General features: G+C 39.3%; 1 protein-coding gene across 2 annotated transcripts in view; it reads right to left on the reverse strand.

Moving 5' to 3' along the window:
* The window catches only part of PLPP1 (phospholipid phosphatase 1), a 129,850-nt gene that overhangs the window by 31,106 nt on the left and 73,816 nt on the right, over positions 1-24,928 (reverse strand). For both annotated transcript variants that reach the window (XM_049863827.1, XM_049863836.1), the window contains exon 3: positions 22,476-22,756. In XM_049863827.1, coding sequence (XP_049719784.1) covers positions 22,476-22,756 — 281 coding nt within the window. The remainder of the gene's footprint in view (positions 1-22,475; positions 22,757-24,928) is intronic.

Below are 24,928 nucleotides of genomic sequence, written 5' to 3' on the forward strand. Positions count from 1 at the left end.
AAGCTTTGTGCCGAGACTCCTCTCAGATTTTACCCTATGTGTTTCTATCTTTTTTTCTGCTAGATTAAAGATTAAGCTCCTTTCCCTAGAGTTTGTGAGTCATTCTTACAGGTTATGTAACCCAAGGAACAGAGAGGAGACCAGTACCCACTGACCTAACCCCAGCAGAATGGGGATGACAGAGAACGGGCCACATTGAACAGCTGGGGTCTGGACTGACCAGGGAAGGGAAGGTGAAATTTCTACAGGACATAGTTGGCATGGGGGGGTGTGGCTTATTATCCACCACACATTTGGTGTCAGAGCTGGATCATTTCAGCCTCTCTGGACTGGTCTGCATGACTGTCGTAGTGAGCAGGTTTAGCTAGGGAGAGCCTTGCAAAGGGCACCAGCTCTTGGCTACCACGCCATGATTTCATTCCTGTAAGGGGCAAACAAACGCAGCAGCAACTTGAGTCCCGCCATGCCTATGCAGCGGCGTACCCACCAGTAAAAACAGGAATCACAGTTTGTAGCAAGTTAAATGAACAAGGTAGCAAACAAAGTGGTAAGTAGAGAAATAAATACTATAAAAAAATACCAAAAGATAGTAATCATGAAGTAATTTACAATATAAAACTCTTACTTGTAAAAGTGTCAATGAATTTGAGAATAGAAAACTAACAAGATTGTAAAATGTGTGAAATATATAAAGAAGAAATTAGATTTAATCTGTGAAAACAGATATTGAAAATGTGTACATAATCATTTTAAGAGAATAGTAATGGGGCTTTGTACACTCTGAAGATGAAAGGAAGGCAAACTGCAACATAAGGCATTTTTTTCAAATGTCATTTCCTGATTATAAAATTCACATAACAGATTAACTTGAAGGACATGATAAATTTCCCTTCTGTGATAACCTTTAAACATGGACTAATACTGTAAAACTATTAAAATATGTCCCATACAAAGGGACATAGAAGCAATGTCCTCTCAGTTCTTATAGTTCTGTGATTCCATGAATAATAAACTTTCTCCAAGTATTAGCCCTGTGTTACTTCAAAAGGGTTTTTACAATCAATAACGTGCTAAATGCTTTAGCAATGAGATATCAGGTATACATTAAAAATCTCACATCTAAGATATTCAAAGAATCACGTAACTGATACACGGAGAAAATGGGGACTCCCATACTGCACTGATATGGGCACACACTGTTCAGAATAGGGTTTGGCAATATCTATCCATATGAAAAGGAACCCTGGTAGGAATGATTAAGTACTGGGCTTTTAACCAAAAGGTAGGCGGTTCAAACCCACCCAGCAGCTCCACAGGAAAACACCTGGTTATCTGCATTCTACTCTGCAGAGTAGCCATGAGTCAGAACCAACTAGACAACATACAACATCCACATGTAAAACCTACATATATTTTTGACCAGTAAATCCACTTCTTAGAGAAGCCCACACATATTACACAAGGATGTGTGCTACAGCCCTGCTGGCAACTTAAGGACCTGGGACGATGGTTATTTCGCTATTTTTCTGATTAGTCCATGTTAGCTAAAAAATGAATTAAACGGCTACATATAAACTAATACAAAATTATCCCCAAGACACATTTCTTGAAATATGTCATTTACTTAAACCATATAACCAAAAACCAAACCAAACCCAATGCCGTCGAGTCGATTCTGACTCATAGCAACCCTATAGGACAGCGGAGAACTGCCCCTTAGAGTTTCCACGGAGTGCCTGGCGGATTCGAACTGCTGACCCTTTGGTTAGCAGCCGTAGCACTTAATCACTAAGCCACCAGGGTTTCCTTAAACCATATAAAACTATATAATTTTACATTCAATGTAAAAATACACAGAAAAATGAATGTACAAACTGTAACCACAGCTTTGGGGGAAGATGTGGAATGGAGGTTTTAAAAAGCCTTTTATATTATACAGGGATAATATTAAATTTATAGGGATAATGTAAATTATTCCTAAAGTAATGGTAAATGTAAATTATCCCCTAAATTATTCATAAAGTAATGCTCATCAAAATCTTTTTTTTCCAATTTTTATTGTGCTTTAAGTGAAAGTTTACAAATCAAGTCAGTCTCTCATACAAAAATATATATACACCTTGCTATATACTCCTAATTGCCCTCCCCCTAATGAGACAGCCCGCTCCTTCCCTCCACTGTCCCTTTTTGTGTCCATTCCACTACCTTCTAACCCCCCTGCTCTCTCATCTCGCCTCCAGGCAGGAGATGCAAACATAGTCTCAGGTGTCTACTTGATCCAAGAAGCTCATTCTTCACCAGCATCTTTTTCTATCCCATTGTCCAATCCAACCCCTGTCTGAAGAGTTGGCGCTGGGAATGGCTCCTGTCCTGAGCCAACAGAAGGTCTGGGGGCCATCACTACCGGGGTCCTTCTAGTCTCAGTTAGACCATTAAGTCTGGTCTTTTTATGAGAATGTGGGGTCTGCATCCCACTGCTCTCCTGCTCCCTCAGGGGTTCTCTGTTGTGTTCCCTGTCAGAGCAGTCATCGGTTGTAGCCAGGCACCATCTAGTTCTTCTGGTCTCAGGCTGATGTAGTCTCTGGTTTATGTGGCCCTTTCTGTCTCTTGGGCTCGTAATTATCTGGTGTCCTTGGTGTTCTTCATTCTCCTTTGCTCCAGGTGGGTTGAGACCAATTGATGCATCTTAGATGGCCGCCTGCTAGCGTTTAAGACCCCAGACGCCGCTCGCCAAAGTGGGATGCAGAATGTTTTCTTAATAGATAAGGCCAATTGACATAGATGTCCCCTGAAACCATGGTCCCCAAACCCTCGCCCCTTTGAAGCATTCAGTTTATTCAGGAAACTTCTTTGCTTTTGGTTTAGTCCAGTTGTGCTCACCTCACCTATATTGTGTGCTGTCTTTCCCTTCACCTAAAGTAGTTCTTATGTACTACCTAATTAAGTGACTACCCGTCTCCCTCTCTCCTTCCCTCCCTCCCCCTCTCGTAACCATCAAAGTATAGTTTCTTCTTTCTTTAAACTATTTCTTATAATAGTGGTCTTATATAATATTCGTCCTTTTGCAACTAATTTCACTCAGCATAATGCCTTCCAGATTCCTCCATGTTATGAACTGTTTCACAGATTTCAAAGTATCTTTGATAGGCCTATTACAAATTTCCCACAAATCTCTTCCCCACCAAACACGCACACACAACAAACTCCTCTTCCTGACCAATAGTTTCCCTGAGAGTTTCTAAGCTGACAGTGCCCCTACTCAAGAGTACAAATGCAGCTCCCTTGGTAAGGACTCATGCCTAGAACCCAGCAGTAACTAAGGCCCTGTAAACCTGTTCTCACATCTCTCAATGAAATGTTTTGACAGCCGTATGTATCTTTAAACATCATAAGTTGTGTTTTCAATAAAAATACATACGCATAACTTAAATATCATTGAAATTCAATATTTTAACTCTGCAGTTGTAACTGAACTAAGAAACATGTCATTTTAATACTGAGTGTTTTGGGGAGAGGGAATTTAAAGAATTAGATTTCTAAAAATGTCTAGAAATACAAGAACTATAGTGCCTCTCTCCTCCCAAAAGGTCTGGAAACAAAGATAAAGGCAATAAATGGAGAAGGAATATAAGATGGTCCCAACCAAAATTAACTTAAGTATAATACAACAAAAAATAAGAAATTCATCTTATTTCCTTGAGCCAACCATTACTAATTGAAATAACTGAAAAATTATTTCAGTAGCAGCATAATCCCTGCCATATAGTCTTTTAATTGTTTTTAAAATGATTTTCACATATTCCTATTTAAAACTACACTGCACTCACTATACAGGGTCAACTTTAACCAATCCACTTATACACAGAAAGTGACGTGCCTACCTAAAATAAGATGGACATAACTATTCTAGTTTTTTCATTAATATTAATTCAAATACCACAGCCACAAACAGCAGCGAATTATATGCTGAAAAATTTAACCTCGACAGATATTGGATCATGGCCCCTAAAGGGCACCATGAAAAGGGAAAAAATAGAGAAAACAAAGTAGGACATGGTAAGTGTGTGGGGTATTTCAAAACCTTGAAATTAACAAAGAATTTCAAGACAAAAAATAAATGATATTGTGTCTTCTGTATTACGGAAGAATCTTGCAAAAAGCAGGAATCTAAAAATAGGAAATTGCTAAGAATCTTGAGATAAAGGAAAGTTGAACTGGGTGTATCCTGAAATAAGAGGACAGGAAAGAAAAGATGCCAAACTCTTAGCAGAAACCCTTGTGACTATAATGATGAATAAGCAAAGGTTAGGTTGAGACAAAGGTCTGTGACAGAAAGGGTAAAGAAAACATAGGTGAAGAAAGGTCACAAATTCCCTTTGGCATTAGGGAAAAATTCATAACTTGAGAATGCAAAAGGATTCCAAATCACTGTCGGTGGTGGTAGCAGTGACCCCGTGTGTGGAGCAGAACTGCTCCATAGGGTTTTCAAGGCTGTAATCTTCTAGAAACATCTCCAAGCCTGTCTTCTAAGGTGCCTCTAGGTAGATTCCAACAGCCAACCTCCCAACTAGTAGTCCAGCTAGTAGTGCTTAACCATTTGCATCACCCAGACACCTTCCAAATCACTAAAGCTACATTACCTAATGCAGTTAAAAAGGAAAGGGGGCAAGGGTAGAACAAAGGCAGCAGTAAACCAAAGGTTCCAAGGGCATACTATAAAGTATTCCTATGCAGGCGAGCAATAATACCTTGCCTACCACACACACATTTTTTTTTTTTTTTACACTGAACAAGGTAACCTTTGCTAAAAGGTAAAACATTTAAGAGTAAGGCAGATAGAAGTTCTAAATCGCTTCCTGCAGTTTATCTTTGTAAGAGGCAGGATTGATAGCTAGAGGCAAGACTGACTGCAAGGTTTCTATTTTAAGTCCTCCACCAAAAAGACTAGACACTAAGGCCAGAAAGCCATTTACCGCTTGGCCAGCATGCTCCACTTTCATCTCTGCTGCAGATTATGAAACACCACTAACTCTTGGTCAGGAGCGCCAAGAAGGATGATATTCAAGACATCAATAAGAGTCTCTTTAGTATTACACCAATACAGAAATTTATATCTGAGTTGAAAGTAGACATCACGAACGGCAAAAGGCAAAAGGCAAAAGCCAACAAAAATGTAAAATTATTAGAGACCAACAGGAAGGTGGCCAAACAGGTCACTCTCGATTCCCTTCAGATTACACTGGATGACATCATTACAGCTCATGCTACCACAAAGACTAGAAGAGTGTCAAAATACTTCACTTAGACAAATCTTTTCTACCCACTGGACAAGAGTGGGGAAGTCACATTTCTTTCTATATCTCAAGTCCTTTTGATGTTAAAGAGAAATAAAGCAGTCCCTATTATACAAGATTTCAGTATCTATTTCAGTACAGTTAGAGGATAATTTAAGTGGCGGGAAGCTGAATGTGTTCTACAAGTATAAAAATAAAAACGGGACTATGTTGTTCTCTTGCTTCAAGTCCTTCACTAGTACCAACAGATGAACAGAGTAACAGGCCCTTTACAAGCCTCACCGACCTCTCCAGAACCACCATCTGCCACGGTCTGGTACTTTATGCTCTAACACTACTGTCATGGATTGAATTGTGTCCTCTAAAAATGTGTATCAATTTGGCTAGGCCATGATTCCCACTATTGTGCGATTGTCCACCATTTTGTCACCTGATGTGATTTTCCTGTGTGTTGTAAATCCTACCTCTACGATGCTGATGAGATGGGATTAGCGGCAGTTATGTTAGTAAGGCAGGAGACTCAATCTACAAGATTGGATTGTGTCTTGAGCCAATCTTTTTTGAGATACAAAAAAGAGAAGTGAGCAGAGAGACACAGAGACCTCATACCACCAAGAAACACAGTGAATCCTTTGGACTTGGGGTCCCTGCACTGAGAAGCTCCTCAACCAGTGGGAGATAGATGACAAAGACCTTCCTCCAGAGTGCACAGAGACAGAAAGGCTTCCCCGGAGCCGACGTCCTGAATTCAGACCACTAGCCTCCTAGTCTGTGAGAGAATAAATTTCTCTTTGTTAAAGCCATCCACTTGTGATATTTGTTATAGCAGCATTAGATAACTAACAACTACCAAACTGCTTATCGTTCCCAACACACCATGTTTCACGCTCTCTCCGTTAATTCGCCCTTCTGCCTGGAGTGAGCTTCCCACTTTCTTTGATAATTGTTACTCAAGAGTCAATTTAGCTACTTTTTCCTTAAAAAAAACTTTCCTAAACATCCAGGTTGAAGTTGCTGTCTTTTCTCCACAGGGGAAAGAGACCTACAGCACTCAGAGAACATACCTATCTTAGCACTAACCTTCTTATGTTAAAATCATCTGTTACTGGGCCTTCTTCATCTGTCACATTAAAAGCTGGGCAGGAGTGGAAGAAGTCTTTTTAAATAGGATTTCCTATATTATTTCTAATTACATAAGGTATGTTCCTTATAGAAAAACCAGAAGGTACAGAGGAACAAAACAAAAATTACTGGGAAACTTCCATCCTCCCTCATACTACATCTTAATTCATCTTGTATTCCTAATTATCAAGCATTTAGTAGGCGGTCAATATATTTTTTTTAGCTAAAGTAAAATCTAATCTCTTGAATGATGAATGCATTTTTATTTAATTATCTCAGAAAACATTAAATTCTTATAATTTCATATTTTAAATGTCACAAACTCAACCCTCCCCCCATGTGCACCAAGAATAAGCTCTCGCTTTAGTGGCTCCAAAAGAAGTCTACCTTAACAAGTTTGTGTTTTGGCAGTTGTAAAATATGTCAAATAAAACTAAGGAACATACGTTATTTTTGCATAATAACTTTAACATGTAATTAAATGCTATACTTAACATTAATCTATGCCAATGAATTACAGTAAGCCCATAAGTTACCTGATTTTAACTTCGTGCCCTCTGATATGTTTTCCCCTTATGTGTTGTTGTGTGCTGTTGGGTTGGTTCCAACCACCGACCTTTTGGTTAGCAGCAGAGCACTTACCCACTGCGCCCCCGGGGCTCCTTTCCCCCTTATTAAAACCAAACCAACCCACTGCTGTCAAGCTGATTCCGACTTACAGTGATCCTATAGGACAGAGTAGAACTACCCCATAAGGTTTTCAAGGAGCGGCTGGTGGATTCAAACTGCAGACCTTTTGGTTAGCAGCTGAGCTCTTAAACCACTGCACCACCAGGGCACCTAACCACTTATCGTAGCTAGAGATTGACTTTATCATCCAAGCTCAGGAGAAATTAGGAGGTCCAGTCTAACATCCCTGCTCTTTTCACACTTCTGTCAGAAACCCTGGGCAGAGTGTCAACATGTGTTAGCTTAAGAAAGCAGCACCTGCTGCATCTTCCCAACAGGTCTGGCAAGTATTTTAGTATGTGAAAAACATCCAAAAACCTTTTATACATTATGATCAAAGACGGACAGATTAGCCGGGCAAATCTAAAGTGATGAGGTGGCAGATGTGCTCTGTTGTAAAGAAAAAGCAATTTAAATTTTGACAGCATTCTCGAAGCAAAAGTAAGTGACTAAAAAACAACATACGATGACAAATGAGACGGTTTAGATACGTCTGAATCCTATTTTCCACTGCCTATGTGAAGATTTTCTCAATTTTTATGTGAAGATTTTCTCAATTTTTAAAGGATTAATTCCTGCCCTTCGATATACAAAAAAAAAACCTGAAAATAGCCTGTCTCGTTGACAATTTCCAAGCACCACCTCACAAGTAGAACATTGCTGTCATAACAGACTACATAAGAAAAAATAAGTTAACATAACACAAAGTTAACCAATCCTGTATTATCTCTCTCAACTACATATATGCTAAGTAAGCTCGTTTATTACATAACCAAACAGTAATGTCATTAGATGTTATCTAATATCTTCCCCAACCCTGCTCTCTCAAAAGACAAGTACTAACAATCCTATAGCAACAAAAGCTTCTTTTTTCTGCTTGTTCAATGAACAAGAGCATTACAGGAAAAGTTGAGTCATGATCCAGGCACCCAGTTACGGAACCTTGTCAGTATTATTAACTGCTCTAGGCTAGGCTGGTGCCATTTGGTGCAGCAGTCACAGGACACAGCAGGGCTAATCAAACATTAATACAAGGAGGAGTCACCTAAGAATCTTGTTTCAAAAATGAAGATTTTTTCAGTAGGCCAGGGGTGGGGTCCAAGATTCTGCATGTCTGTGCTTAACAAAATCTGTTAAGCGCTCGGCTGCTAACCAAAAGGTTGGTGTTGCAACCCCCCCTCCCAGTAGCTCCTCGGGAGAAAGACCAAGCCATCTGCTTCCATAAAGATTACAACTACAAAAACTCTATGGGGCAGTTCTACTGTCACATGTGGTCGCTATTCATCGCAAGTCGACTGGACTGTACCCAACAACAAGTTTCCAGGTGATGCCTATCCTGATGGTCAGAGAGGAAGTCCATACTCTGAGTGACAAGAGGAGCAAATCAAGAAAATTAATTCTGCGTTCATTTAAGATTGCATTTACGATTAAGTCAACAACACTTCTGGTGACAGTCACATCCAAGTGAATGCTGATGCTTTTCCTGTTTCCCAACTCCACTTAGGACAGAAAAACACTGTGTTTTCTTTATTTAAGAATCACATCTTCACAGATTTCAATCATATCTGAATATCTAGCCAGAAACCATACATGTGAGGCTTGTTTCCCTGCTCACAGTCAACACACTTCGACCTCTCAATAAAGATATCCTCTAATTAAACTAAAATGTCTAATTGTTCACATTTATTCTGAATGAAAACTTATGCTTTACTACTCCGTCTACAGAATATATCATTAATCTGGAAAATATTAATCCATGAGACTGTTTTTCATATTTCAAAGTTGGCAATTTGAAATTCAAGAGTTCAAGGAGTAGAATCAGTAAGAAATAAATCAGCTGAAGACATGTTAATATGATTTAGTCCCTTTTAACATTTAACATACAGCATTAGTTGATACATCAAAACTTAAAAATTTCCTTCATCTCATATATCCATTATAAAGACTGACATTCTAACTCAAAACTGACCAAGGAGTAAGAAAATCCAAGAAGAAATTCAAGAAGCACCAAAGGCTGATTTAAAAAGGGGAAGAGGAGGGTGGCATTCAATCCTAAACTCTGAAACTTACAGTACTGCTAGTCTGATGGGGTTTTTGGTTTTTAAAATAAATTATGGTATACAAATATTTGCCAACGATAAGTACTGGCAGGAAGTCATTGTAAGAAATCAGTAACTATGCCTCCAAGGATACAGAAAAAATTCAATATATTACCGGATTCCATTTAGACTCAAGACTGCTTTTTGTTTGTTACTAAATATATTCAGTGTCGAGAAACAATAAAGAAAGAAAGAAATGCATTCCAACTGATGAAATGTTTTAGAACTCTTTAAAAGTGAGGATCTAATAATACAGTATGGGAACCTGAAATATTCTACTAACACAAAGAGAAATATTTACACATTTGAACAACATAATCAGCCAGAACTTATCCTCATTATGACCAGAAGCCTGAGTCTGCTTGAAAATTATAAGCTAAATATTTGTTGTTTTTGTTGTTAGCTGCCACTGAGTTGGCCCCCAACTCATGGCAACCACAACCACAATGAAACAAAACACAGTCCAGTCCTGAACCACCCTATGATCAGTTGCCAGTCAGACCCTTGTGATCCACAGGGTCTTCACTGGCTGATTTTTGGAAGTAGATCGCCAGGCCTTTCTTCTTAGTTTGTCTTATTGTGGAAACTCTGTTGAAACCTGTTGAGCATCAGAGCAATATGCAAGCTTCCACTGACAGATGGGTGGTGACTGCACATTAGGTGCACTGGTTGGGAAATGAACTCAGGTCTCCCCGCCAGAAGGTGAGAATTCTACTACTGAACCACAATGTCCTCACACAAGCTAAATATAGTGTCTCAATTTCACTGTAAGTCAGAAAAAGGTCAAACAATGTAAAACTTAAGGCATTGTTTAACAAATAGTATGTCCTAGGCTGGGTTCTCTAGAGACACAAAACCAGTAAAGCACATAAATAAATAAATATATATATATATATATATACACACACACACAGATTTATATCAAGAAAATGGATCACACAGCTATAGAGTATATAATGTTCCGAGTCCGTGGGGGAGAAGAAGCTTTTCCTGATTCACAAAGCCACTGGGGCTAGTGAACTCAGTATCAGCAGGCCAGAGAGCAGGGCTGTTGCTCACAGGCTGTGAAGATCGACGAATCTCAAGGTCAGCAGGCAAGACGGCAGGTAAGCTCAAGTCCCAAGAGCAGAAGGTCTGACCAATGGGAGTCAGCTGCAGGATCTTGAACAAGCAAAAGCCCCCACAAGGAGAGCAGAAAGGACTAGGTGGTACAGGGCAGGGAGATGAAGGCTGAGGGGGTGGTGAGCTGCCATAGGCCCCGACCCCAGCGGTACCACCACTCACCACAGATCCCATCATGGGGGGGGCTCACATGTCAAATCTCAACAGGGAGGTGATCACAACATTATATGACCACCAAAACACTGAGAATCATGGCCCAGACAAGTTGACACACAATCATAACCATCACATACTAATTGCCATTTTACAATAAAATTTTTTAGGAAGTCCAACAAAGTCAAATAGCTTTCACGAATAATTTTGAGCTTTTTTACGAAGTTTTGGAAAGTGTGAAGAAAGGTGCTAGTCTTTGCTGGTTTGTACCTCAGTCAAAATAGAGCTAGACCTAGACTCAATTTATTCTGCCTCTCAGCAAAAAATTGGGCACCAAGTCAAACCCAAGGGGAAAAAGCCTTTGCTTTTGTTGTCACAGTAAAACAAATAAAATTATATGACATGCATTAATGCAACACACATTAAACCAAAAGTCTGCATAAGAAAGTTTTCAGTAACTTTGCATAACTTCATTTTCTAAACAAAAAAGAAAAGTTGCTGTAGTTTTAAGTTCCCCAAATTACTTTTTTAAATAAACAAACAAATGCAGGTTGTACTGAAACTAAGTCTAATAGGACTTACTTTTCCACTGATGGAAATAAAGAGTGGAAAAGAAGAATCGCATTTGAAGTTACATTGCATTTAACTGTACATGTACCCATCAATGATTCTGAACACTTGAGAATCCCACTGAGCAATACACTAATACTGGTAGATACCTTGGATTCATTTCCATTTACAGAGACTGATCATGAGCCAAAAAAATCAAATCCACTGCCGTCAAGTAAACTCTGACTCATAGCGACCCTACAGGACAGGGTAGAGCCACCCCATAGGGTTTCCAAGGCCGTAAATCTTTAGGGAAGCCAACTTTCTCCCTAGGAGGGGCTGGTGGGTTTGAACTGCTGACCTTTGGGTTAGTAGCCCAGCACTTAGCACTGCACCACCAGGGCTCCTTAGACTGATCATATCAACATTAAAAGACACAGGCATTTCACAAGGAGTGATTGTGTGATAAAAGGAAAACCAACCTCCCAATAACCCAGTCTTAAAATCTACACATCTTTTACTCCAGTGGTTCTCAAACAATCTACAGAAAAGGACTAGTTTTGTTCTTAATTTCAAGTGTGTGGTGGAATGATACATTTTAAAAATACAATAAAAACGTCTCCACAAGGTCAAAAGTTTCTAAAGGTCTATTTTCAGTTTTATACTATTCACACGTCTGTCAGTTTGTCATACTGTGGGGGCCTGTGTGTTGCTGTGATGCTGGAAGCTATGCCACCAGTATTCAAATACCAGCAGGGTCACCCATGGTGGATAGGTTTCAGCTGAGCTTCCAGACTAAGACAGACTAGGAAGAAGGACCCGGCAGTCCACCTCTGGAAAGATTTATCCAATGAAAACCTTATGAATACCAGGGGAACACTGTTTGATACAGTGCCAGAAGATGAGCCCCCCAGGTTGGAAGGCATTCAAAAGACAACTGGGGAAGAGCTGCCTTCTCAAAACAGAGTCGATCTTAATGACGTGGATGGAGTCAAGCTTTCAGGACCTTCATTTTCTGATGTGCCACAACTCAAAATGAGAAAAAACAGCTGCAAACATCCATTACTAATTGGAACCTGGAATGTGTGAAGTACAAATCTAGGAAAATTGGAAATCATCAAAAATGAAATGGAACACATAAATATTGATATCCTAGGCATCGGTGAGCTGAAATGCACTGGTACTGGCCATTCTGAATCAGACAATCATTTGATCTTCTATGCTGGAAACTACAACTTGAAGAGGAATGGCGTTGCACTCATCGTCAAAAAGAACATTTCAAGATCTATCCTGAAGTACAACGCTGTCAGTGATAGGATAATATCCATGTGCCTACAAGAAGACCAGTTAATATGACTATTACTCAAATTTATGCACCAACCACTAAGACCAAAGATGAAGAAACTGAAGATTTTTACCAAATTCTGCAGCCTGAAACTGATAGAAAATGCAATCAGGATGCATCGATAATTACCGGAGACTGGAATACAGTAGTTGGAAACAAAGAAAAAGGATCGGTAGTTGGATAGCCTTGGTGATAGAAACCATGCTGGAGATCACATGATAGAATTTTGCAAGACCAATGACTTCTTCATTCCAAGTATCTTTTTCACCAACACAAACGGCGACTATATACGGGGACCTCGCCAGATGGAATATGCAGGAATCAAATCGACTACATCTGTGCGAAGAGACGATGGAAAAGCTCAATATCATCAGTCAGAACAAGGCCAGGGGACAATTGCAGAACAGACATTCCACTGCTCATATGCAAGCTCAAGTTGAAACTGAAGAAAACTAGAACAAGTTGACAAGAGCCTAAGTACGACCTTGAGTATATCCCACCTAAGTTTAGCGACCAGCTCAAGAATAGATTTGACACGTTGAACAGTAATGACTGAAGACCAGACGAGTTGTGGAAGGACATCATACGTGAAGAAAGCAAGAGGTCATTAAAAAGACAAGAAAGAAAAGACCAAAATGGATGTCAGAAAAGACTCTGAAACTCGCTGAGTAGCTACAGTGAAAGAAGAAACGATGAAGTCAAAGAGTTGAACAAAAGATTTCAAAGGGTAGCTCTAGAAGACAAAGTATTATAATGACACGTGCAAAGACCTGGAGATGGAAAATGAAAAGGGAAGAACATGCTCTGCATTTCTCAAGCTGAAAGAACTGAAGAAAAAATTCAAGCCTCGAGTCGCAATAGTGAAGGATTCCATGGGGAAAATATTAAACGACGCAGGAAGCATCAAAAGAAGAGGGAAGGAATACACAGAGTCATTATACTAAAAAGAATTAGTCGATGTTCAACCATTTCAAGAGGTGGCATATGATCAGGAACCGATGGTACTGAAGGAAGAAGTCCAAGCTGCACTGAAGGCACTGGTGAAAAACAAGGCTCCAGGAACTGATGGAATACCAGTTGAGACGTTTCAACAAATGGATGCAGTACTGGAAGTGTTCAGTCATCTATGCCAAAAAATCTGCAAGACAGCTACCTGCCAAACTGACTGGAAGAGAACTGTATTTATGCCTATTCCCAAGAAAGGTGATCCCACTAAATGCAGAAATTATTGAATAATATCATTAATATCACATGCAAGTAAAATTTTGTTGAAGATCATTCAGAAGCCGCTACAGCAGTATATCGACAGGGACTGCCAGAAATTCAAGCTGGATTCACAAGAGTATGAGGAACCAGGGATATCACTGCTGATGTCAGATGGATCCTGGCTGAAAGAACGCAGAGAATACCAAAAAGATGTTTACCTGTGTTTTACTGACTATGCTAAGGCATTCGACTGTGTGGATCATAACATATTATGGGTAACATTGCAAAGAATGGAAATTCCAAAACATTTAATTGTGCTCATAAAGAACCTGTACATAGATCAACAAGCAGTCATTCGAAGAGGTTTAAAGTCAGGAAAGGTGTGCGTCAGGGTTATATCCTTTCGCCATACCTATTCAATCTGTATGCTGAGCAAATAATCCAAGAAGCTCGACTATATGAAGAATGGGGCATCAGGATTGAAGAAAGACTTATTAACAACCTGCGTTACGCAGATGACATAACCTTGCTTGCTGAAAGTGAAGAGGACTTGAAGCACTTACTGACGAAGATCGAAGACCACAGCCTTCAGTATGGATTACACCTCAACATAAAGAAAACAAAAAGCCTCACAACTGGACCAATAAGCAAAATCATGATAAACCTGGAACAGATTGAAGTTGTCAACAATTTCATTTTACTTGGATCCACAATCAACACCCATGGAAGCAGCAGTCAAGAAATCAAAAGATGCATTGCATTGGGCAAATCTGCTGCAAAAGACCACTTTAAAGTGTTGAAAAGCAAAGATGTCACCTTGAAGACTAAGGTGCACCTGACCCAAGGCCTGGTGTTTTCAATCGCCTCCTATGCATGTGAAAGCTGGGCAATAAATAAGGAAGACCAAAGAATTGACGCCTTTGAATTATGGTGTTGGACAAGAATACTGAAATATATCACGGACTGCCAAAAGAATGAACAAATCTGTCTTGGAGAAAATACAACCGGAATGCTCCTTAGAAGTAAGGATGGCGAGACTATGTCTCACACACTTTGGTCATGTTGTCAGGCGGGATCAGTCCCTGGAGAAGGACATCATGCTTGGTAGAGAGTCAGTGAAAAGAGGAAGACCCTCAATGAGATGGACTGACACAGTGGCTGCAACAAAGGGCTTAAGCATAACAACAATTGTGAGGATGGCACAGGACCAGGCAGTGTTTCATTCTGTTGTACATAGGATCGCCAGGAGTCAAAACCAACTCAATGGCACCTAACAACGCAATTTTTCGCAGGCTGTTAACTGCTTCCTTTCTGACATACTCCCTGCACTGCCTTCTTCCTTTCTGGCCCCTGCACTCCAACTTCAGCCACACCCCCCGTGCCCCCTTCCAGGCAAAATCATGTTGCCAAATTCTAAATTCTTTTTATGTTTCATTTTGACAGTCTCTGCCCTGGTGTCATGGATTGAATTATGTCTCCCAAAAAATGTGTGTTATCAACTTGGTTAGGCCATGATTCCCAGTATTGTGTGGCTGTCCTCCACTGTGTAATTTTATGTCAAGAGGATTAGGGTGGGATTGTAACACCACCCTTACTCAGGTCACTTCCTTGATCCAAGGTAAAGGGAGTTTCTCTGCGGTGTGGCCTGCACCACCTTTTATCTCTTAAAAGATAAAAGGAAAGAGAAGCAAGCAGAGAGTTGGGGACCTCGTAGCACCAAGAAAGCAACACCAGGAGAAGAGCGCCTCCTTTGGACCGGGGTCCCTGTGCCTGAGAAGCTCCTCGATCATGGGAAGACTGAGGACAAGGACCTTCTTCCAGAGCTGACAGAGAAAGAAAGCCTTCCCCTGGAGCTGATACCTCGAATTTGGACTTCTAGCCTACTTTACCATGAGGAAATAAATTTCTCTTTGTTAAAGCCATCCACTTGTGGTATTTCTGTTATAGCAGCACTAGATAAGTAAGACACCTGGTTCAGCCCTTCATTACCCTGCACCTAGATTAGCGCCACAGATTCCCAACCTGTCTCTACACATTCAGTCTTTCCCCTCATTTCCTATGTCAGGCAGCTGACACTCCTTAGAGTATTACTCAGAGCCCTCTAATATCTGACCCCAAACTTGTATACCCTAAGCCTGCCTGCCTCTGACCAAGCTGCTCCCTGAACCTAAGATATGTCCTATCCAATTCTACACATTCAAAATGCCTCCTCAGAGGAGGCTAATTTCATGTAGCCTCCTCTGATTTCATGTAGCATTTTATCTTCACTCCTTTAAGGATGTGTCACTTTCTTTCAGGCACTCAATTTCCAAACATACCACACCTCCTATGTAGTGAGCACCACACAAGCAACACACATACCTTGGTAGCTCCCAACTGCCTGGGACATAAAAGCACTAGACGTTGGTGGGAGTTAGTAAATCTATGGAACAGGCTGAAATACATCAGCAATGTCAGCACCACCTGGAAAGGGTTTAGAAATGCATACTCCTGATCCCCACCCAAGACCCACAGATCCAAAAACTTCGAGGGTGGGACTCAGCAATGTGCATTCTAACAAAAGCCTCCAGGTGAGGCCAGTGCAGCTCAAGTGCGAGAGCCACTAAGGGCTAAAAAACTAGGATGCTGTAGGGGTGAGGAAAGTGGTCACCTTTTAAATACACTAGTGACTAATGTCCTTTTATAAAGTTAAGAACCTTTTGAAATCACCCCTACTTCATCCTATATTCTGATATTTTCATACAGATATATGATTATAAAAGAAGGCTGTCCAGTCTATACATACACATGCATGAGAAACACTAAGTCTGAACAAATTAATCTTTTTGAGGCATAAAGGCTTCTTCGGTAATATCCACAATTAGAACATATAGAAGAAGCCATTCTTTGAAAGGATAAGCAGGTTTTACCAGGTACTTAAGTAGCATGGCCAGTCAGTCTCATTATAATGGGTTTTCACTATTATAGAGGGCACGCCCTCAGACTTCAACTCCATTTACCTATATGTGTGTTGCATTAAAAAAAAGCAAGAAAGAAAAATTATTTCTCACATTCAAACCAATCTCTACAACCTAGAGATACAATTAAATATCTAACAATACAAACAATACAGTATGATACAATACTGCCTTAATCCAAAAAGAAATAGTTTATTGAATATTTATGTAGTCAGGAAGATAAGTCATTCAGAGTTCATCAAAAACAGAGTTTGTGCTTTAAAAAAAAAAAAAAAATTGTTGCCCTCGAGTCAATTCTGACTCATAGCAACTCTATAGGACAGTATAGAACTGTCCCATAGTGGTTCCAAGGCTGTAAGTCTTTATGGAGGCAGCCTACCACATCCTTCTCCTAAGGAGCGGCTGGTGGGTTCGAACCACTAACCTTTCAGTCAGCAGCCGAGTGCTTTTAACCACAGCACCACTAGTGCTCATAATTTGTGCTTAAACATACATATCCAAATAAAAATTTTAAGAAAGTGAGTCTCTCAAAGCAGCCAGTAGTTACTACAGTGGACTATACAAATAGACCAGCCAGCTGTGCCATCTGAAATATCAGCCCCTGCATCCTGAGAAGGCGGACTTCATGCAAGGTCAGATTCCCATTAACCATGGCAGTACGCTGAAAAGCTAGTCCCCAGACTGAGAGTAGCAGCAGCAGCAGCAGGTAGGTAAATGTTAAAAAAAATAAATGCTGGCAGTGCAAATTCTCAGGCTGCATCCCAAACCTTTTGAATCAGACACTTGGGGGGTGTGGCAGAAATCTGCATTTAAAAAAAAAAACCCAGGTGATTCCAATGGCTTAAAGCAAATCTTGACCTGGGAAAAGAACTACAGTTAGAACTAACCGGGCTCATTAGTAATTTTTTTCAAAAACTGTGGGCCATGCAATTCTCACTGGCATAAGCAATGACAGTTGGATATCCTCACGTTGCAAGTAGAGCCCCTTTTAATTTACAGCAAATTAATTTTAAACAATGAATAAAAACTCTCTGGAAATTAAAATTAATACTCCATTAAAGTTCATGTGTGTTCTCATTTCTACATTTAGGACCTCAAAGGCACCACAAAAGGTGCCCAGTAAAAGTCCTGTGACATCAGACAATATATGTGAGTGTGCACAAGTGCAGAAGAGAAAGGGGCGAGGGAGGGAGAAGAGAGAAAGACAGAAAATAAGAGAACAAAGGGAAAAAAATCAAGACCAAAAACCAAAATTGTAGGAGGATAATCTCATTCTAAGATGTAATTCTGACTCATTTATACAGTCAACAAAAATGACTCATTCTGGATGCTTATGTTCTTTCTCCCTAATGTCAAGCATTATAATTTTATAATTAAAAATTTACAGGGGGCAGGCTGTGGAGATAAATACATTAAAAGAGCAGACTATGCTATAATCCTAATAAACTATAGACAATGTCTAGACTGAAATGTTTTCTCATTTTTGGCTTCCTGACTTTTAAAATTCAAGAGAAAAGAAATAGGAAAGTGTGTCCAGCCAAACTACACTCCACCAGAGAAGAGTAATGAGAAGCCACAACTATGTACCAACATTATACAGCTCTGAAACTGGCAGCAACTAACTCATTCTGGAAACACTGATGAAAAGCACATTTTTCTAGGAAGATACAAAGCCTTCCTAAAATTTCATTTCTATATTTGATTTTCTTTTCTCCTTGGCCCAAAGCCCCAAAGTTTACTAAGGGGTCTTCTCATTGAAAACTATAAACAATACGTATTTTTAATGCAATTAAATTATCCAGGTAATTTGATTTATCCAGATATTCATACAATGTTTAAAGAGGCTGTTTTCCAGAACCTTACATGGCCCTTTAAGTGGACAACTGCACATGTGTTACTGCAAAAACTTTAAAGGGTGATGGGTAAAAATGCTAGTGTGCTAAAATCAAAATTGTAATCAGGGTAATAGTATATGCCAGCCAATTTATATACACCAGGAAGAGAGAGACAAAAAGATTTTATACATAAAAAGGAACAATTCATCAAGGAAAAACCACTTAAAATGTTATATATTGAACAGTAGTACCACCAAATATATGAAACAAAAACTGACAGAGCTGAAAAGACAAAAAAAAATTTTAAATTACAGATTTCAAACTTCTATAAGAGTGACTGATGAAACATGCTGGCAGAAAATCAGAACTCCAAGAAACAGGGCTACAGAAGTTGAAGAGACAAGGATCTTATCCTAGAACCAATATCCTAAAATCAGACTTCTAGCCTCCTAAACTTTGAGAAACTATGTCTGTTCTTTAAAGTACTTACCTATGGTATTTGTGTTATACCAGCACTAGCAAACTAAGACAGAAAGAGGTACAACTGCCTCTATTTGCAGACAAAATTAATAGGAATATAGAAAATCTTAAGGAATCTATAAAAGAAGTTATTCCAACTAATAAATGAGTTTAGCAAGGTTGCAGGATACAAGGTCAATATAAAAGCCAATTGTATTTCTATGTACTAGCAACAAATAATTGGAAACAGACATATTTTTTAAAATTTTTTGACAATGGCACTCGTAAACATTAAAAACTTAGTGATGGCTGAAAACTAAAAAATATTGCTAAGAAAAATTAAAGGAAATCTAAATAAATGCAGAGATACACCATGTTCATGAACTGGAATGCTCAAGATGGCAATTCATCACAAACTGATCTATAGTTTTGAAGCAATTCCAATCAAAATTCTAGCAAAGGAAATACAAAGGACCTAGAATAGATAAATTCATTGCCATCAAGTCAATTCCAACTCAGAATGACCCTATGGGACAGAGCAGAATTGTCCCATAGGGTTTCTGTGGCTGTAAATCTTTATGGAAGCAGATTGCCACGTCTTTCTCCTGCGGAGCAGCTGGTGAGTCTGAACGGCTGACCTTCTGGTTAGCAGCCAAGCACTTCACCACTGTGCCACCATGCCTCCTCATATTGGTCATCAGGGAAATGCAAATTAAATCCACACTGAGATACTACAACACATCCTCAAGGATGACTACAAAAAAAAAGGCTGACCAATACCAAATGATGGCAAGGAAATAGAGTCACTGGGACCCTCATACGTTGCTGGGCAGAGTGCAAGATGGTTCAACTACTTGAGAGAATAGTTTGGCAGCTTCTTAGAAAGGTAACTACATACATGCCTTATAGCAATTGCACTCCTAGATATTCACCCAAGAGAAATGATAGCATATTCTCATGCATAAATGATTATTAACGGCTTTATTTTTAATAGCCAGAAATTTGGAAACAACCCAAATGTCCACTAACAGGTTAATGGATAAACAAACTGTGATACAGTCATGCAATGGAATACTCCTCAGCAAAAAAAAGAAACAACATGGATGAATCACAAAACCATCATGTTAAGTGAAAGAAAGCAGACACGAAAGAGTGCTTAGTATATGATCTCTTTTGTATGATATTCTAGAAAACACAAAAGTGTAGGGACAGAAAGTAGATCCCGGGGCTAGGGATGAAGGCTGGAATTGGCTGTAAAGGCTCACGCTCAAAACCACTAGTGTAATGGGATTATTCAAAAACTTAATTGTGGTAGTTAACAACTTTATACATAAAATTTATCCAACTGTCCACTTAAAATGGGTAAGATTTATAGTATCTGAATTACACCTCATAAAGCTGTAAAAAAGAGTACCTATTCTTTTTTCTTTTTTGCATGTGTGTGATTTAAATCCTTACAGGTGGTTTTCATAACTGTACTCATAAATACATACAATTTTTTTTAAAGCTATATGCGAAGTCTTTGATCAAAGGGCAAATCATGATAATTCTACTCTGGTAGATTTTGTTTCTCATGATGATTTCATCCATCCATTTGCTCTTCCTTATGATTCATACTAAACTGCAATCTTACTTTCAATAAGCTTCCTCTTCTCCAATCAAGTCACTTGTTTGTCCCCTCCATCCCAACTCCTCCACTGTACACTCTGGAACTCTAGTTCTATTGTTAAAGTCCCCCGTATTTCACTGCATCTTCAAACTCTTCACTGAAGATTCACGACACCTCCTAGACATTAAAGTGCCTTTCCCTAGGACACTGCTTGACCCCGTGGCCCTCGCAAAGTAGACAATGAGATCTCCACGCCTTACACACCTTAAGAGTCCAGTGTTAGGGTTGGTGTCTTCATCACTTCCCAAAGTCATTTCTACACTATTCTTTTTCTACCCTTATTATGGGCTCAAGCATAGCATCAACTGTGAGACTGGTGCAGGACTGGGCACTGTTTCATTCTGTTGCACACAGGATCACTCCTAGGAGTTGGAATTGACTCAATGGCACCTAACAATAACAACCCTTATTATAAAGATGTTTGCTCTTCTGGGGCTCAAATCAACACCACCAGCTTCTACCATCTGCTTCTCACTCCCTACCTCTTCAGTTACTTTTTCCTCCTTCACTCATTAAGACTTTATAACCATCGATCCTTCTCATCACCTCAAAGTTTACCATTCAACAGCCTGACCTCTCTATTCTTTGACCTCATTATCGCTAGGGAGGGTTCTCTTCCATTCTTATTTGTTTAAAGTAAGTTTTTCCTGCTAGATTGAGTTCCATGAAGACGGGGGTGAGAACTGTCTTGTTCATTGCTAAATCCCTAGCACACAGCACACTGTATACTCCTACTTAAATAAAGTTTATTTTTTCATTCCCATTAAATGCAAAGAATGGGTGCTAACAGCAGGCCTGCATTCCAATATTAACAAACTAAATGTTGGTTCCAAGAGTACCAACAAAGATAGTAAGGTGTCTGGAAATTATACATTTAAAAAAAAAAAAAAGACAAAGAATGCTTTACCCAGAGAAAGTATTTGCTAGATGATGAATAACTAAGGGACACTGATACCCATTAAAACCCACTGCCATCAAGTCGATTTCGACTCACCGCAACCCTATAGGACAGAGTAGAACTGCCCCATAGGGTTTCCAAGACTGTCATCTTTATGGAAGCAGACTGCCACATCTCTCTCCCGTGGAGCAGCTGATGAGTTCAAATTGCGAACCTTTTAGTTAGCAGCCAAGCACTTAACAACTGTGCCACCAGGGCTCCTTGGGAAATTGATAGCTATCTTTAAATACATGAAGGTTCATCATTTAGAAGAAGCAAGACTGAAAATTCCTTGTCCATAAATTATAGGAGTTGGACTAAATAACCTCCTTTTGGGTTATATTCTATTTCATGTGTATTAGTGCTCCAAAATGTAGACAGCTGCCCAGTGAGGGTGCTATAAAAGAAGGCAACCTGAAAAAAAAAAAAGGCAACCTGAGGACCTAGAGCTACCAAGATACGAACCAAGTTATCTTACAAAAAATACACCCTAAGAATACTAAAGGGTCTAGCATGGTTGGGCCAGATCAGCGGCTGGCAAACTATGGCCCCTGTGGCAGCTGTTTGTTCAGATAAGGTTTTACTGAAACACAGCCACACCCATCCATCTAAGTATTACCTATGGCTGCTTTTCTGCTACAAGGGCAGAGCTCAATAGTTGGGAAGGAGACTATATGCTCAACGAAGCCTAAAATATTTACTATCTGGCCCCTTAAGAAAAAGCTTGCTGACCCCTGGACAAATGATCTCTAAGGTCCATTTTTATATTTCTTATACACTGGAGATGAAAAGAATTGCATTAAAACTGTCTTAAACAGAGGGGAAGGATAAAATGGGGAAAAAAAGAATGAGGAGGGAGAATGGGTCAAATACATATTCTCAATTCACCTCCCTTACACCAACTTCTCTAGGCTAGCAGGTGGCTCATCTTCTAGTCACTGAAACCTTCTATTCCAAGAACACACAAGATAAAATAAGCATTAGCGATATAACACTCACCTGCCTTCCTTAACTTTTTCTGCATTCCCTGTACATATGTAGGTTTCTATGTAACCATCACTGCAGTTGATTTTTGACCAATCTGGGTCACAAACATCCAAGAAGTGAGGCCGCAGTCTGCCTATTGAATACTTGGCAATGTCAGTCAGGGACTGACTAGCAGCTGCACCAAATAAAAAAGTTCCAATGGCTTTGTAAATAGTGGCTATGTAGTTATTCCTGATAAAGGAATTTGAGTGCAAAAGGTTAAAGTAAACAGACAGGGTTTCTCCAACAATCATCTGAAAAAGAAACAGAAAAATAATTTGTTAAAAATAATTTAAAGAAGCAAACAAGCACTTTAAACAAAGCAAAACAGAAAAGATAAAGTAAATCATACACACACAAAAAGCGTTTGTCTTAAAACACTTTTTTTTTTTTACAAATGGAGAGTCAACTTAAGATATTCTATTCTAAATCACACACACACACAAAATGGCGTCAGGCCATCTGTGGATGCTGCTTAGAAAGCAACTGAGCCAAAGTAATTTCAAAGCCTACCTGAAATAACAACTTATTTTTTTTGTATTCAAATAAACTGGGCTTTAATAAGTGGACGATGATGTATTCTGGAGAACAAAAAAATACGGTTTGTTCAAAGAACACAAACTCCCGCAATCAGAACACCCCTGGTATAAGGACTTTTTATCTGACACTCCTCATTTGGAATTCTCCTTGGAATCAAAGACATCCATCGTGACAAAAAGGATAAAATTGTTACAGAAAGTAAAAAATCTAATATAAATGCAGGGATCTAAGGCTGATGCCAAAGGGTCTAGAACGCAGAGATGGGCTGATAGTGCCTACCAGTCCTGCCTTCCCACGAGACCTTAAGCCAGGCGACCTTTAGCAAGTCTCATTAAAAGACCTGGTTGCTCCCCTTCCCCCCCAAAAAAACATTTCAAGGCCTCTTTCCTCTTCATTTTTCACTGGCTTTTGCAAAACTGAAGTTAAATAAAGCCTTCTCATAAACAACTATTTTGTGAACTTTCCCAGATTCTACTTACGAGTGTGTGTGAGAGTTTGTATATGTGTGTACCTATACTCTGGAGGAAGGAGATGGAAGGTAGTTTTTTCTTCATAAAAATATCACTAGTAATATGAAGATTTTTCAAGAGGGAAAAGGAATTTAAGGATATTTTCAAAGAAATGGGTACAAACAATAAATTAATTTATCTTGACCACACTACTATAATGAGTTTCAAGGCATTAAATGTTTCCAAATGTTTTTCAAGTTCACAGACCAATATACTGAGAAATTCAAAGAACACTGAATTATTTTTAAAAATTACATTTGCTAATAATAAATAAGCAACACTCTAGCTACCTGAGACCAAAACAAATAAAGAATGGTCTGCTTGTTAATTTGTGTTGGCGAGGGGGGAAAAGATATGAGCTTTTATTTAGATACATACTAGTTTCCCTGCTTCCTCTTAAATATACATAAACAATTTTACAAAGCATGCCAACGTTTCCATTTAGTGAGGATTAACTGTCTTCAGGGTGAGCCTTACCATAGGTGAAATAAATGGTTGCCTCTTAAGTGGGATTTCAACAAGAGCCTGATATCATAAATTCTTTCCTCATCCGGCTCAAAGACTCCTAAAATTCCATAATGAGAATGTTCTAACTTTGACAACCACAGACTGTGAACTCTACAAAAGCAAGGATAATTTCTTAATTGCTGAACAGAAAGCTGGTCAATCACACTGACCTAAAACAGAATAGGTGGTCAACAAATTTTAACTGAAGGTGTTGCCTTTTGGGTAAAAGGCAAATATCCTTAAACATACTATAAGCCTCATGGAAATATAGTCCTTAATATAAATGAATTAATTAGATCCTTCTACAGGTCTTACAGAAGGGGAAAATCATATGTACCTCTAGGGATGCCAACCTTCCACAACTTGCTTATGGCTAGCGCTCCCTTCCCCACTGCCTCAATGGGACTTGTATTAAAGTATACGTTGACTCAAGCCGTTAAAGTGCTCCAGTAACTTCCTCGATAGACTGGTAGCCAGAGGTGATTTCTCAAACATTTCATTATGGAGTTGACCTTTGATAATTAAAAACCACATACATTAATCAACCACAATTTTAGCAGTTGAAACTCTCACATCTCAGGTGTTCTTACTTAACCAATTATTTTCCAGAAACAGCAACTGATCTTTGTGAGTATTCCTTGTCATAATCATCATTGTTTAGAGCCACCCGAACACTGGTTCTTGCTATTGATGGCAGGAAGTCAGGTGGACAGATACACTCAGAGCATCTGCTCCACAGAGCAGTGTAAGGCAGAAACCTAGTCCTTAATACTTGGGGGAAGGAGGGTTACCTAAAGCTGACAAGAGGTGCCAGACCAACTTATGCTGTTTTATTATGGGATCCCTCTTTATTTAGAGTAATACACAATA

This window comes from Elephas maximus, chromosome 2 (assembly GCF_024166365.1).
Source record: "Elephas maximus indicus isolate mEleMax1 chromosome 2, mEleMax1 primary haplotype, whole genome shotgun sequence".
Lineage (NCBI taxonomy): Eukaryota > Metazoa > Chordata > Mammalia > Proboscidea > Elephantidae > Elephas > Elephas maximus.